Here is a 12,953-nt window from a genome sequence, read left to right as displayed (position 1 = left end):
AAGAAGCCTGACATGACAACTGCAAAGAAAGACCTCAGACATACTCATATAAATGTGCCAAAAGGATTGGAAGCCCCAGCTCACATGATGAGAATGTCAAGCATTTCCTCTGCTGCTGTATATGACTGTACCTCCCAACCAGGGGTCAAAAGAGATTTGAGTTTTCAGTTTGGGGCTTGGTGGTCTTTTTATATTTGTTTTAAATCAAAAAAGTGCTTTCTTTGTCCTTCTAAAGTTATATGCTAGTGCCAAAAATATTCAACATTGAACAGTATTAGTGCAGTCATTTATAGCAGCTGCAATTTTGGCATAGATATCTGACAAGTCATTTAAATTCTAGCACCTTAAATTATGTAGATTGGTTTGTCACTATGACAACAATTTTTACATGTCCAAAACATACAGAAGTACCATTTTTTCTGTTCCTTACTAAAGCCAAGAGTTATTGAAAGCTTTAGCTCTTCTGGACAGAAAGGCACAAGCTGCATAACATCTGATTCTAGGTGAACTATGTAAGTTACTTGTTGAATGAAGAGGGGAGTTTTCATGAACTTTAACAGCTATAATTAAAAAAAAAAAAATACTTTGAACATAGAACAGTTGAGGGAATCCAGAAAAACAGGGAAGAGAACACATGCAGGAATTCAGGAGTGAGTAGAGCTCTTTATCATCATTAAGGCTAAGAAATTCTTTGAATAGCTTTCTCAAAAGAAAATCCAAATACTCTCAAGATCAGGTTTCACATTTAAAACCAAAGTTTCTCTAGAAGCCAACTGGTTCAAAGGATCTTGCTTCGATTCAAGTCTCCATACGTACATACACACATCTTGGACACAAACAATTTGCTGGTAATGCATCATTCTATTACAATGAAAAATCAGTTGGATGATGTAGAAGTGGCAATAGTGTTTGTTTTATTTAGAAAACAACACCACAACAACTTCAAGGCCTAAACTTGGAGACAAAGTGCTAAAATAACTTGTCCCATACTATATAACTGTTCAGCATCCCAAAATATTGGTATATTACATATTATAATATGCCAATATATTATAAGAGATAACTGCGAAGTTACTGAAGGTGATCCAATAACAACAACAAAAAAAAAAAAGAGTTGATTTTACAGAATAAACTGTTTCTCATTATTTATAGAGACACAGCCACTGTACTAAAATTGTCATATTGACCAATATGTCATTGATACCACTATCACTGCATGCATTCATTCAACACTCAGTTATCTCTGTCAGCATCAACACCACCTATATCCAAACAAGACTTGCCCTGTCAAAACAAGACCTGTGACCCAGCCACAGGAATATAGCTTCCTGCTACTATGTGACATTAACCTAATGTTTACACACCATTCAATTGGAGATCTTCGCTCAGGTCTCTTCTGTCACACATAGCCAACTTTTGATCTTTAAAATCAACACTGCATCTGGAAGCGTTCTGCTGAAAGTCACCTGCTCCATTTTCACTCTCTTCCTCAACTTGAACAGAAGTAAGGCCAAGTATTCATTTTATCCTGTAGCTTGCCACTACAGTTAAAGTGGACCTACTTCAAGCACAGCCTAGTTGCCAGCATGGAAAAGAGCTTTTGGGAGGCACAGAATTTATCAAGCGCAAGATCCGACCAAATGTAAGATACCTGCCCTGTTTTTCCCTAGTTTCATAGAAGCTCCAGGTACAATCAGTTATCTTGTATTCAGTTTCAGGTGAATGCAGGTAAGCATTTGAAACAGAAAAAGGCAAGAAGAATGCTCCTTTGTCTCTAGGAACAACCCTGCTTTGACCATTACATCTGACTGCTGGCTTTGTAGGAGGCATTTGTCACTCAGTTCTATCCCAGAGCCTACAGTAAAAGTTACACTTCTGTCCACAGCAATCTCAAACAAGTTTAAAGAAAACTGAAGTGTCACAAATGGAAGTTCCAGTACGCTCTCCATTCACACTACATGCCTGAGGATATAGATGTAGAAAAGCAGGCATGACATCTGTACAGCAGCTCACATGAGCAAGTGCAGCACAGCAAGGCAATAAGCTCAGTTACTACACTGCAAAAACACCACACAATTACATAAAATGGCAGGAAAAAATAGAAAAGACACAGAATTGTAAACAATTTTTGCAATAGTAACAATTTAGGGTTTTTTAACCAGCTGCTCAGTTTTGTGTTCTATATTCAGTCTTCCCTCCTAACAGTCCCTGCAATGCAGCTTTTCCCCTGTTAATACAAACTGCATTATTCATAATCTAATTAAGCCTAAAATTAGGTATCCAGCCACATCAATATAGAAATATGAAAGTCAGTTTTCCCTTTTGATATCTTTCTGAAACTTCTACAAGATTTTCCTCTGGTTATCTTGAAATCTCATGGCATAGATTTTGTCTGTGTGATATCTTGCCTTAAATACAGGACACCCCAAAAGAGTCAATATATTGGCTAAAAAATCATACATCCTTGATCAGGGAACTGTTCTCTGAGGAACTACAGTCAGGAAAAAGTGACAAGTCCTGCAAATAACACTGCACTGTCATGCTGTGAAAGCAACTGCAGTGCCAGATGTGCCACTGTCACAGAACCCTCTTATCAAGATAATGACTGAGTTCTCTTCCTTTTTTGTTTTGGAAAATTGCTTTGTATATTGATATTCATATTAATATTTCTGATCTGTATTATTTCCATATCAAATGTGTTTTTTCCCTTCTGTCTCTATGCATTCAGAAAAAAAGCCCAAAAGCTACACTATAGGTTTTCTCTGTGTTCATGTGAAATTTTGCCTTCAAATGCACTTACTTGGCTCTCACAAGCATATTCAAGGGTAAAATCTGGATCTTTACCCCAACTGCATTCCTTATTGCTAATACATGCCAACCTTCAAAGTTCAGTTATTTGAGGAAAAACATATGTTAATTGTTGTGCAAGGGGAGTGGAAAGTATATCAGATTAAGCACATCTGAAAGTATTTCACTCCACTCTTTGCTTGATAAATCAGCATAAAGCTGGATCTATTCTCTTCTAGTTTTTCAATACAGTCATTAAGACTACACAGGTGAAGTTTTACACAAAATCAAACTTAGCAACAACCAAACAAGCACTCAGAATAAAATTACCTTCTCATATTTGTTATTCCAGGACTGGTCTAACAGGTATGGCAACATTTGTCAGCATAAAGTTATTCAGTTACATGTAAAAATAATGGAATGCAAGGAGTGCATTGCAATAAGCCAGCTTAATAGATACCAGCAACTTAAAAGGCATTTTCCTTTCACCTATGAAGGACAGCAGTGAATAGCTTGGAAAGGTGCAAGCCAGGTAACCAAGAAACAATTCTTAAAACAACAGTTTCAATAATTTAGTATCAGCAGCACATTTTACATGGGACAGAGATAAAAGTAAAAGAAGTTCATAAACCTAAAGCATTAATCAGATCTTTCATTAAAAAAGGCACAAATTTTATCCTTCACATTTGTCCTGAATAAAGCCTGAGTTTAATTGTCATGGAAAATGCTTATGGGTTTGGATAGAGTAGAACTGATGAAGTTGACTGGTTTCTTCTCTTACAGCTCAAGTGTACACTGAAGCTATGAGGCAAAACTACTATCATTGCTATGACTGATAGCACTTATGCTCTCTGGAAAACATGTTTGTCTGTGTCACAACCTGGTATTATCAAAGCAAACTCTTTGAAAGAATCTGTAGATTGAAGTTCTTATTAAATCAGTTGATGAGAACCCAGCCTGATGTACAGCCCACCTAGTGAAAGACTGACCCCCAGTGATGCACTGACCCCCAACTTGCCCTTCACTTCCCAGAGGGAAGAGGAGATAGCTCACTTCTAAATAGAAGTTCCCTGCTAGAATAGCTATCATTTGAAGACCTGACGATGCCTCTGAAGCAACAGCGCCTAAGAGCCCAGATCCAGGCCTGCTCTAGTAGAGGAGGAGGAGGAGCAAGCTCAAGAACATCCTTTGGTTCCCATTCTTTAAAGCTCTGTAGGGCTATCTGAACTGGTGCCAGCCAGGCATAGAGGGAGAGAAAGCAAGACCCCAGAACTGGAGTACAGCCATTGAAACTAGATTTTCAGCTAACTGAATAGCCACCACATTACAAGTTTTCCATGCTATTTCCTATCAATGCCCTACAAATTTATCTTGATTAAAAAAAAATTACTTCCTCTCTTAATTCCTCATCCCCAATCCTTAGCATCTCACACCAAGTCTGAAGAACTGACTCTTTTGTGATGGCTGCAGCTAATTCTTGCAAATTGTGACTGCAAGAATGCATAGATGCAGTTTATTAAGACTCCTGTCATGACCTGTAGCTCATCAGAAAGAAGGAATCTCATCACTTTCCACCCCAGCCATATTTTTCACAGTCCACTCCAGCAGTCCAAGTTCAACCAAGCTGTCATCATTAGAAGGCTCCTGAATAGAAACAAGCTTTCCAAGGTCAAGAACACAGGATTTCCTGAACCATATCAGAACAGGCACTCATCAAAACAATAACCAAAAGCATTTTAAACAACAATAACAAAAATGAAACCAAACCCAAAAACCCCAACACAGGAATCTATTATTGTTAGTATTATTATTACTAGGTGTGCAATAGCTTTTCCAGACAGTTTCTTTCTGGGCCCAAATGTGTGCATTTCCTCGTAGCAGGATGGTTCATGACCTCTATACAAACCTTCTCTACGGAAAGTCACTGATGGTTCATGTAGAGAAACAGGCACTTCAAGCCTGTGATGGAGTTGGGAGGCCTCTAAGCATAAATGTGCTTTATGCTATATACCCTATGGAAGTAACAACTCTTTAAACATTTTCAGCATGTCTACAAGAAAATTAGACAGAATTTGGCTACCAAGTTCTATGACCAAACCAATCCTTTCAAATGTATCTAATCCTACTGTTTTCCAGGAAAACAAGGGCAAGGGATGGAGAAAACTGCCTTGAGTACTTGCATTACTGAGACTGCACTTTAGCTTTGCCATACTTTCTTCCCAAGAGACATCAGTGCCCCAAAGAGGTCACACACAATTCAGTAGAGATTAATTTCTTCTCATTACAGGGTTTCCCAGTGCAGGGCAGAGCACGTCTCGGGGAGACAAAATAAAGAACATGGCTTCAAGGCCTGTCAATGACATCTAAACAACATGACATCAGAGCCCAGGTGAACTGATTTTGGGACAGAGGGGTAGAAGTTGTTTTAAGTGAATTGGGATACAAACAGAATTAAATAGCTAGGCAAAGAAAGGGATAGAGAGAGGTAAAGCTGGAATGAAATATGAGGAGCCCAGGAAGGCAGGCAGAACCCAAGCCAATAGGAAAAGAAAGATCCTACATGAAGCTAACAAGAGAAAACTTTGGGTTAGCAGAGTAAGAAAGCTAGAATTGACATGAAGCCCAGAGGGGAAGACCACACACAAGCTGAAAAACTTAAGACAAACTAGATAAAGAAGTAAGACGACTGGAAAGGCTCTTGAAAGGGAAGGGGCTAACAGGAAAAGGCACAAGAAAATGAAGTACATGCAAAAACCTCAATACCTTAGTACATTCCCATATGGAAATGGGATTCCAGATTTCAGCTCACTGTTTGTTGCTTGTCAGGTTGTATCTATGCAACAGATTCCTTATCTGCAGGCTTTCAGCAGGCAGGGCAGTTTTCTTCAGAAACTCTTATTATAGTGTATCTATCATTCGGATATTCATCTTAAGTCTTTTAAATCACACTGTGTATTTAATTATCCATGTAAAGTGTGGCGAGGAAAGAGAAGTTACACTACCCTCCCTTGGTTCTACTTTCCATGGCAACAGATCCTATTAGAGTATTTAAAGGTTTAAATTACTAGTTTCAAATCTTCCTGCTATTATCTTTAACAGACAAGCCAAAAGAGTGAAGTATACATCAGTACTTTGGATTTCATGAAAATCTTAATTTGACATATTTAACAGATCTTATGAATCATCCCTTTTTACATGACACTACACTTTAAGATTCAGCTTGCCTTAAATAAAGTGAAATATTTCTCTATTTTAACATGCTCACAGAACTGTCTGGTTTGTGTGCTACCTAAGCCATGTTTCAGGTGGACTTTCCAAGTGGCTGAATTCTATTTTCAGACCACTGAAATCTGAAAACCTGAAATATCCAGGCAGCAATACTGGCTCAGACACACCAAAGTGTCTATTCTATTTTACCTAAGAGACTTGGCTTGCTTAGCAAACAGGGACGTGGCAAGCACCAGTGGAAAAAAGTTATTCTTCTTTTCCGTTAGCTTAGGTACAGGATGAAGCATTACTTTGGTTTTAATTACCAAAACAAGAACTAATGCATTTAAAGAAACAACCTCCATTAGCAGTTAGCATTCAATTACCAATCCTAGCCAGAGAAAGAGGGAATAAACATTTACAAGGCAAAACCCAGTAGGCAAATTTAACAAACAATACCTGTAAAATGTGGAAATCAAAATTACATTATGACTTTTGCCTGTCTATTAGGAAATACAAAGGGATTTACTGTCCAACATCCCTCAGTAGTATAGTTTCATAGTCTGAGGATGCAAATGCGAATTCACATTCTTAGGAGTGAAAGCTGGACTGTTATAACACTCAAGTTGTAACTGCCAGACTTCTGTTATTTAAAGGTACCGTTGTTACTTCAACACTTGCTTCAGCCATCCTTTCCAACTGTGAAAAATTAAAAAGTCAACAGGCCCTAAACACTTCTACTGGTGCCCCACAGTCTGAGGCTTTGGAAGAACACCCTCCCCACTCCACAGAGAAAGAAAACCTACAGGGAAAAAAAAAGAAAACTACACCTCTGAAAAAATAACTGCACTACCTTGCTCTTGTACCAGTTTAAATGTAGAATACTGCTACCTCATGCATAATTATGAAATGCTGTTTTTTAAAAATGAAAATTTAGCTTAAAAAAAAGAGATTGCTGAAAGCAAGTGACTCAGAATCAACCTGCTTCAGCTATGCCATTCCACAAGCTAAGTCCATTTCTTCCAAGGCTGCAAAGTACAAAAAGACAACCCACAGCAGATTTTCACAGCAAGTACATGAAGAACTGCCATGCCAGTAGAGTCCTGCTGAAATACTACAGACTTAGTCACATATTCACAAGTGAAAAGAGAAGCGGTAAAACTGACGAGCCTATACATGCTATTGCCCACTACTGCATCAACAACAGACCAAAGGTTCTGCCTCTGCTCTTCCTAGAGTTGCATAAGGAAAAAAACCCACAAAATTCCCAGACCAAGCACTTGTATGCCTTTAGTGAGCAACATAATGACCAACAATGAGTATGTTTCTTCAGTTTCTCACAACATCTCCTTACTTAAAGTCTGTAGCACAAAATCAATTTTTCTTAACACAAAAGAAGTACAACAGATGATATGACATCACACTTAAGTCAAAGATCCCCTAACTTAAAATGTGGTCAGTAGCCTTATAAATACATTAACTTTTCCCATACAACTTTAAACATTGGTTTAAAGTAGTCTAATTAAGCAGATCCACACCACTAATCAACTTCTGCATGTTCCTGAGCACTTTGGGGAATAAACAATAATTACAGCATCATAAAAAATGGTCCAAGATCACTCCTTTAATTGCTGTTCAGAACAATCCAGAAATACACCATGCAAATTTAATTCAAGCTGGATATATTTGAGCCAACTCACTCCCAGTTTAGCTATAAACAATAAAAAGAAAAAAAAGGAAAACAAATATGGATGTATGCATAAGCATAAACATATGAGGCTTAATACAAATATAATCAAAGGAACAGAGGAACTGTAGCATAGAAGCAGTACGATAATGTAACATTATGTAAACTTAAAGAAAATATAAATTCATGCATTCATATAATAAAATATATAAGCATAATCAGTAACTACTCCTTTACTATGTCTTTACTCTTAAAATCCATGTTTGTGTTTCATGTGTTTATTCACGATTCAGTCATATCAACACACCTAAAGAGTATTTCACACTGCTTTGCAGCTGAAGATAAGCAAAGGTAGCTACCACAAGCTATAAACAGAACTCTTTAGCCTTAAAATCTGCAAACATCATAGCACACAAAGCATGTTTTTTCCCATCTTAAACTTAAGCATTTGGAATAATAAGCTTATGAGGTACTATCTTCCTCTACAACATACACCTCTTTTCTGACATGTAGAAGACCAGAGGTATGTGAAACTTCACAAGTCATCCTTAAACACATACGCTAACTCTAGTTTTTCATCAACTGCACAGAAAAAAATTACTAACTCTGAAACACTGAAGACAAGTGCTTACCTTCAATCCTTTTTAAGGCCGACAGACAAGTATCCCGGCTTGGAAACTCAAATGGATTATTACAGGTCCGAACGGTGTCACATTCGCACTTCCCGTTGATTATGTTACAACCTGTTATAAGGTTTTCATTGCACGGTTCAAATCCAAGAAGCTGATCATCATCCCAGTTTTCATCTAAAATAAACAAACAAACTCGCTCACTATTGGATTTCAGCTGCAGTATGTAATTTTCAGCTGCTCTGGAGTTGGGTGCAGTTCACCTGAAGTTCAACACAGTGCTAAACAGAAGATAACAGACTAAAAAATTAACAGACTAATTCAAACAGTGGGATTTGCAAAATACCATGTCTCGCAACTGCTGTACTGCCCATTTTGCTAAAGCAACTGGCATTGTTTACTTCCATCTGTATGAAACTATGTCATGTTAGGAAAACGCGTAGCTGTAGTACAATTGAGTGCTATTCTAACAAAAATAACTTTTGCAGATAGTTGAAGTTATATTTATAATGGAAGTGAGAGCATTGTACAGAATCTGCAGCTGTTACAGAAGTTAAAATTGAGTCAGAAAGAGAGTATTTTAAAGGATGATAAAAAAATGCATCACATAGAGTTCACTCCATGGAGATAACTTTTTATTACAGAAAAGCTGCAAGATGCCAGACCTCTGATTCCATTATATGACCAAAAATGAGTTTTCCAGCAGTCCTGAATTATCATACATATTCTTGGAGAACTGATCAAGCACACTGCACTCCTTGCTGTCAAGGGTCTAGGGATAGAGGGGCCAGGATGAATCCCTCTGCTCAATCAGTCCTGTCAAATGTGTGTAACTGGTGTGTAACTTTTAGAAAACCACATGCAACGAGATTTTTTTTTCCTCCAGAAAGAAATACAAATCCAGTCAATCCAGAATTCAAAAAGATTACCAGTTCTACAATATCCCAGTTGCCTTAGGTCAAGTGCACACACAGCAAATTCTCACCAAGTCAGAAAATTAATCAAGCCAGAAGATTAATCAAGATAGAAGAATGGATTTGAAGAGACCTTCAAGATCATCCTGTTCCAACCCCCCTCCATGGACAGGGACACCTTCCACTAGACCAAGTTGCCCAACGCTCCACCCAGCCTAGCCTTGAACACTCCCAGGGCACCCACAACTTCTCTGGGCAACCTGTTACAGTGCCTAACCACCCTCACAGTAAAGAAGTCCTTCCCAAAATCAAATCTAAGCCTATTCTCTTCCAGTTTTAAACCACTCCCCCTTGTCCTATCACATATTTTTTCAACCAAGACTGAAGAAAATAAACTAGGCAATATGTATTCTTCATTACAGAACACCAGATGTTTTATAGACAGACAAGCTTGAAAAATTAAGTGCTACAAAATAGTTGCACCGAGTCCACCAACTTCTACTAATGACAACAGGAAAAAATAGATATTTTTAATCTTTATATTCTTATATTCAAGAGCAGTACTCACACTGCGCATTCTAAGTAGCTCACCTCAAATTTATTTATTCTCATCAAGCAAGTTTCCAATACAGATCCTGTCAAGAAACGCTTCAAAAAAGTTAAAATATCTTCTAGCTATGCATGGTGGGTTTCTTTTTTTTGTTGGGGTTATCAGAGGCTGTCCTTCAGTAGGAGAGGCCATAGCCAATACAAAACTGTCATTCAGTAGCCTGATACTCAACAGAAGCCTAAGCACTAACAAGAAATAACAGTATATAGACACACATGCTGAGGTTGGCAAGTAAATTCTTTCCACTCACAGAAACATGCAGAATATCCACTAACCTGAAATTTTTCCTGTTTAGGGGGAGTAAAAAGTCTTTAGAAAGAGCTGTTTACCAATTCAATACTGTATATGAGCTACAGGAAGTGCCACAGCAGATTCTCACTGGTATATTTCTCCCTGTACAACAACCTCCTTGCTTTCTATTATGAGCTGGCAAAGTAGCCTGCTGACACAAAAAGCACTGATAAAAAAAGGTCAATTTTAGATGTGAAGATGGGAACTTCATGGCTCTTCTCCATAAAACTAGCAAAAGAAGAGTAGTCACTAACCCCAGGAAGTATTTTTTTTTCTTAGCTTAACCAATCATCCAATATAGCAACTGTATCAATGAAGTCAAAGGAAGTGCAGAAGTTCCTGAAGAGAAACTATTAAAATTCTTTCAAAGGAAGATGCCTGTCTTGTAATGCTTGGGACACTCACATTGTGATGAGTCCATGCATGCAGAAGAAAAAAAACAAAAAACCCTGAGAATTTGGAAAACAATAATACATCCTGTTTTTGAGAAGCCGGAATACAGCCTGGACAATTTGTATTTTAGAAGTCACGGCAGTAATCCATGTAACAACAAAAACAAGAGCTACATCTATGGTCCAAGACTTGCTGGTTGAAATTCTGCAGCAGCAAGGACCACAGCTTCATCCACACCAGCCCAACAGCCTTCCAGTGCTCGTGTGGCTCCCTGTTTGTGGCAAGAGCATTCCTTCTGTACTCCTGGGTGCAGGACAGGAGCCCAGAGGAGCATGTGGGCTCTCAGCCCTGTGCTCCCAGGCCAGTGCAGTGCAGACTGGAAGGACACACAGATGGCTATGCTCTGCTGCTTTTCTAGCAAACCATTTTAGAGCATTTGTCCTGCTTTGCCTTGTGGTAATTCAGCACTAGATCTATCTTCTCCAGGCAGCGAGATCAGCAGGATCCTGTCACATGAGAGCTGCCCACCCCACCTAAGGTGGGACCCAGCTGGCAGGGAAAGTAGACTCGTCCCTTGCCCATGGCAGAACACCTCGATGCACATGCACTGCACAGCGTGGCACTACACACACAGATTCCCAGGACGGATTAGTGGCTGGTACCACTTCTGCCAGCTCTCATAGGTTTCCAGAAAAGGAGGTACACAGGAAGCACATAGCCCAATAGTAGGTGCACCTCAAGTCTTTATTGCCACACACCTCAAAAATTAGCTCACTAGCCATTAAAGTCTTAATGAGAAGAGAAATCCCTTAGTAATACTTGTTCAGACTGTACTTCTAACATGTTGAATCTTCAAAAAAGGTACTTATTTTTCATTACTTGGTGATAACAGAAAAGTTGCATTCAGACAGGAAGAATGCTAATCCAGTTTTAGCTTGCACATCTTCTACCAGCCTGCTTTTCACACAAGTTTATTTAGAAAAAAGATTTCCATCAATGAAGTAGCAAACATGTAGCAAGAGCTTATTTTAGTTCAGTAAATCAGTGCCACGTCTACCATAATTTTTCATGTAGACTAAAGACTGACTCCTTTTCCTAGTTGATTTAGTCTTTTTATGAACAGAATTTCAAAGTCCTGTTAGATGAATAATTGTTTACCACTTAGAATAAACTCTCAGAAGTCACATCAATATAGGCAGAACAAAATGGAAGGTACAACCATATGCAAGTTTTCTCGAGCTAAAGGGATGAACCCAGCCTAGCACTTCAATTCCAAGCTTTGTATACTTGATGCAAAGACATCTAGTGCTCTCCTTGATGCAGATAAACACTGGCCCAGCATGTTTGCACCTTTAGAGGTCAGCAATATTTTAACTGATAAGTGAATGATATCTTGTACAAAACATATAACCTAGCCTCTATTACTCACAAAGATCATCATGTCCTAGGGACTATTCCGAAAATAAACTTGTGCACACCAGTGATTTGGGACCTGGGACAAACTATTCCAGGCTGTATACCTTTTCTTGCACGCTCTGCTTGATTTCTGTGGCTTCCTTTTCAGAAGACTGTTTTTTTATGCCTACTTCTCAAATGTGGATTATGTGAACAAAAACCAAAATGTACTAATTTGTGAAAGCTTTATTTCTCTGAAAGCAGGGCCAACAAACCCCAAATATAAGAATCTATGCCTCACATCTTGGTATGCACACACTATCCCCTAGCTACTTCTAGGACACCTAAAAACATAAAAATTAAGTGTGCACTTAACACTCCAGAGTTTTTAGAAGCAATGCAGCTGAAAAGAAGCCCAAATAAACTATTAGTTTTCATCCAAACTGATCTTTGTTTAGCTGTGATTTTCACTGCCTCATTGTGCTGGCATGATCAGAAATGGGCAAAAAAATCAAAGGACTGCACTTTTTAGCTATTCTGAGTTGTCACTGGAGTCTTGTTATACAGTCACTCAAGCATCTTTTGCACACAAGCCTCAAAGCACTTCAAATGCTCCCAGCAGGCTCATAACTACAGTTTCAAAACCATTTCTCCTTCAAATAATTTCTATCTACCTGCAATTCCCCACTCTTTCCAACTCATTCGGGCAAGTTCCAGATAATAAAGTTTCAGATAATAAAGTAGCTCTGCATTTACTGAGATCAAAGTTAAGTCTTGGACATAGTACCTTTTAATTCTTCCAACTGTGCTTTCATACCAAAAGGGAGCCACAGGAAGGGAGACTTCACATTAATCCCAATTTGTTTTCCTTTTCTCTTCTATCATTCATATAATCACTTGCTTTCTGCAAAGCAAATGTTTCAGCTTGCTAAAAATTCACATACTGCTCTGGGTTGCTGAATTCCCAAGTCCTGTCATAGCATGTACCTAAAGTAGGGAAGAGGATTAAGGTCTTAACAAGTTGAACAAGAGGTCCTTAA

General features: G+C 38.4%; 1 protein-coding gene across 2 annotated transcripts in view; it reads right to left on the bottom strand.

Moving 5' to 3' along the window:
* CRIM1 (cysteine rich transmembrane BMP regulator 1) overlaps positions 1-12,953 on the bottom strand; it is a 177,401-nt gene that overhangs the window by 154,417 nt on the left and 10,031 nt on the right. For both annotated transcript variants that reach the window (XM_030268444.4, XM_072927186.1), the window contains exon 2: positions 8,314-8,487. In XM_030268444.4, the coding sequence (XP_030124304.4) occupies positions 8,314-8,487 (174 nt within the window). The remainder of the gene's footprint in view (positions 1-8,313; positions 8,488-12,953) is intronic.

This window comes from Taeniopygia guttata, chromosome 3 (assembly GCF_048771995.1).
Source record: "Taeniopygia guttata chromosome 3, bTaeGut7.mat, whole genome shotgun sequence".
Classification (NCBI taxonomy): domain Eukaryota; kingdom Metazoa; phylum Chordata; class Aves; order Passeriformes; family Estrildidae; genus Taeniopygia; species Taeniopygia guttata.
This window is presented reverse-complemented; position numbering and strand designations above follow the sequence as displayed.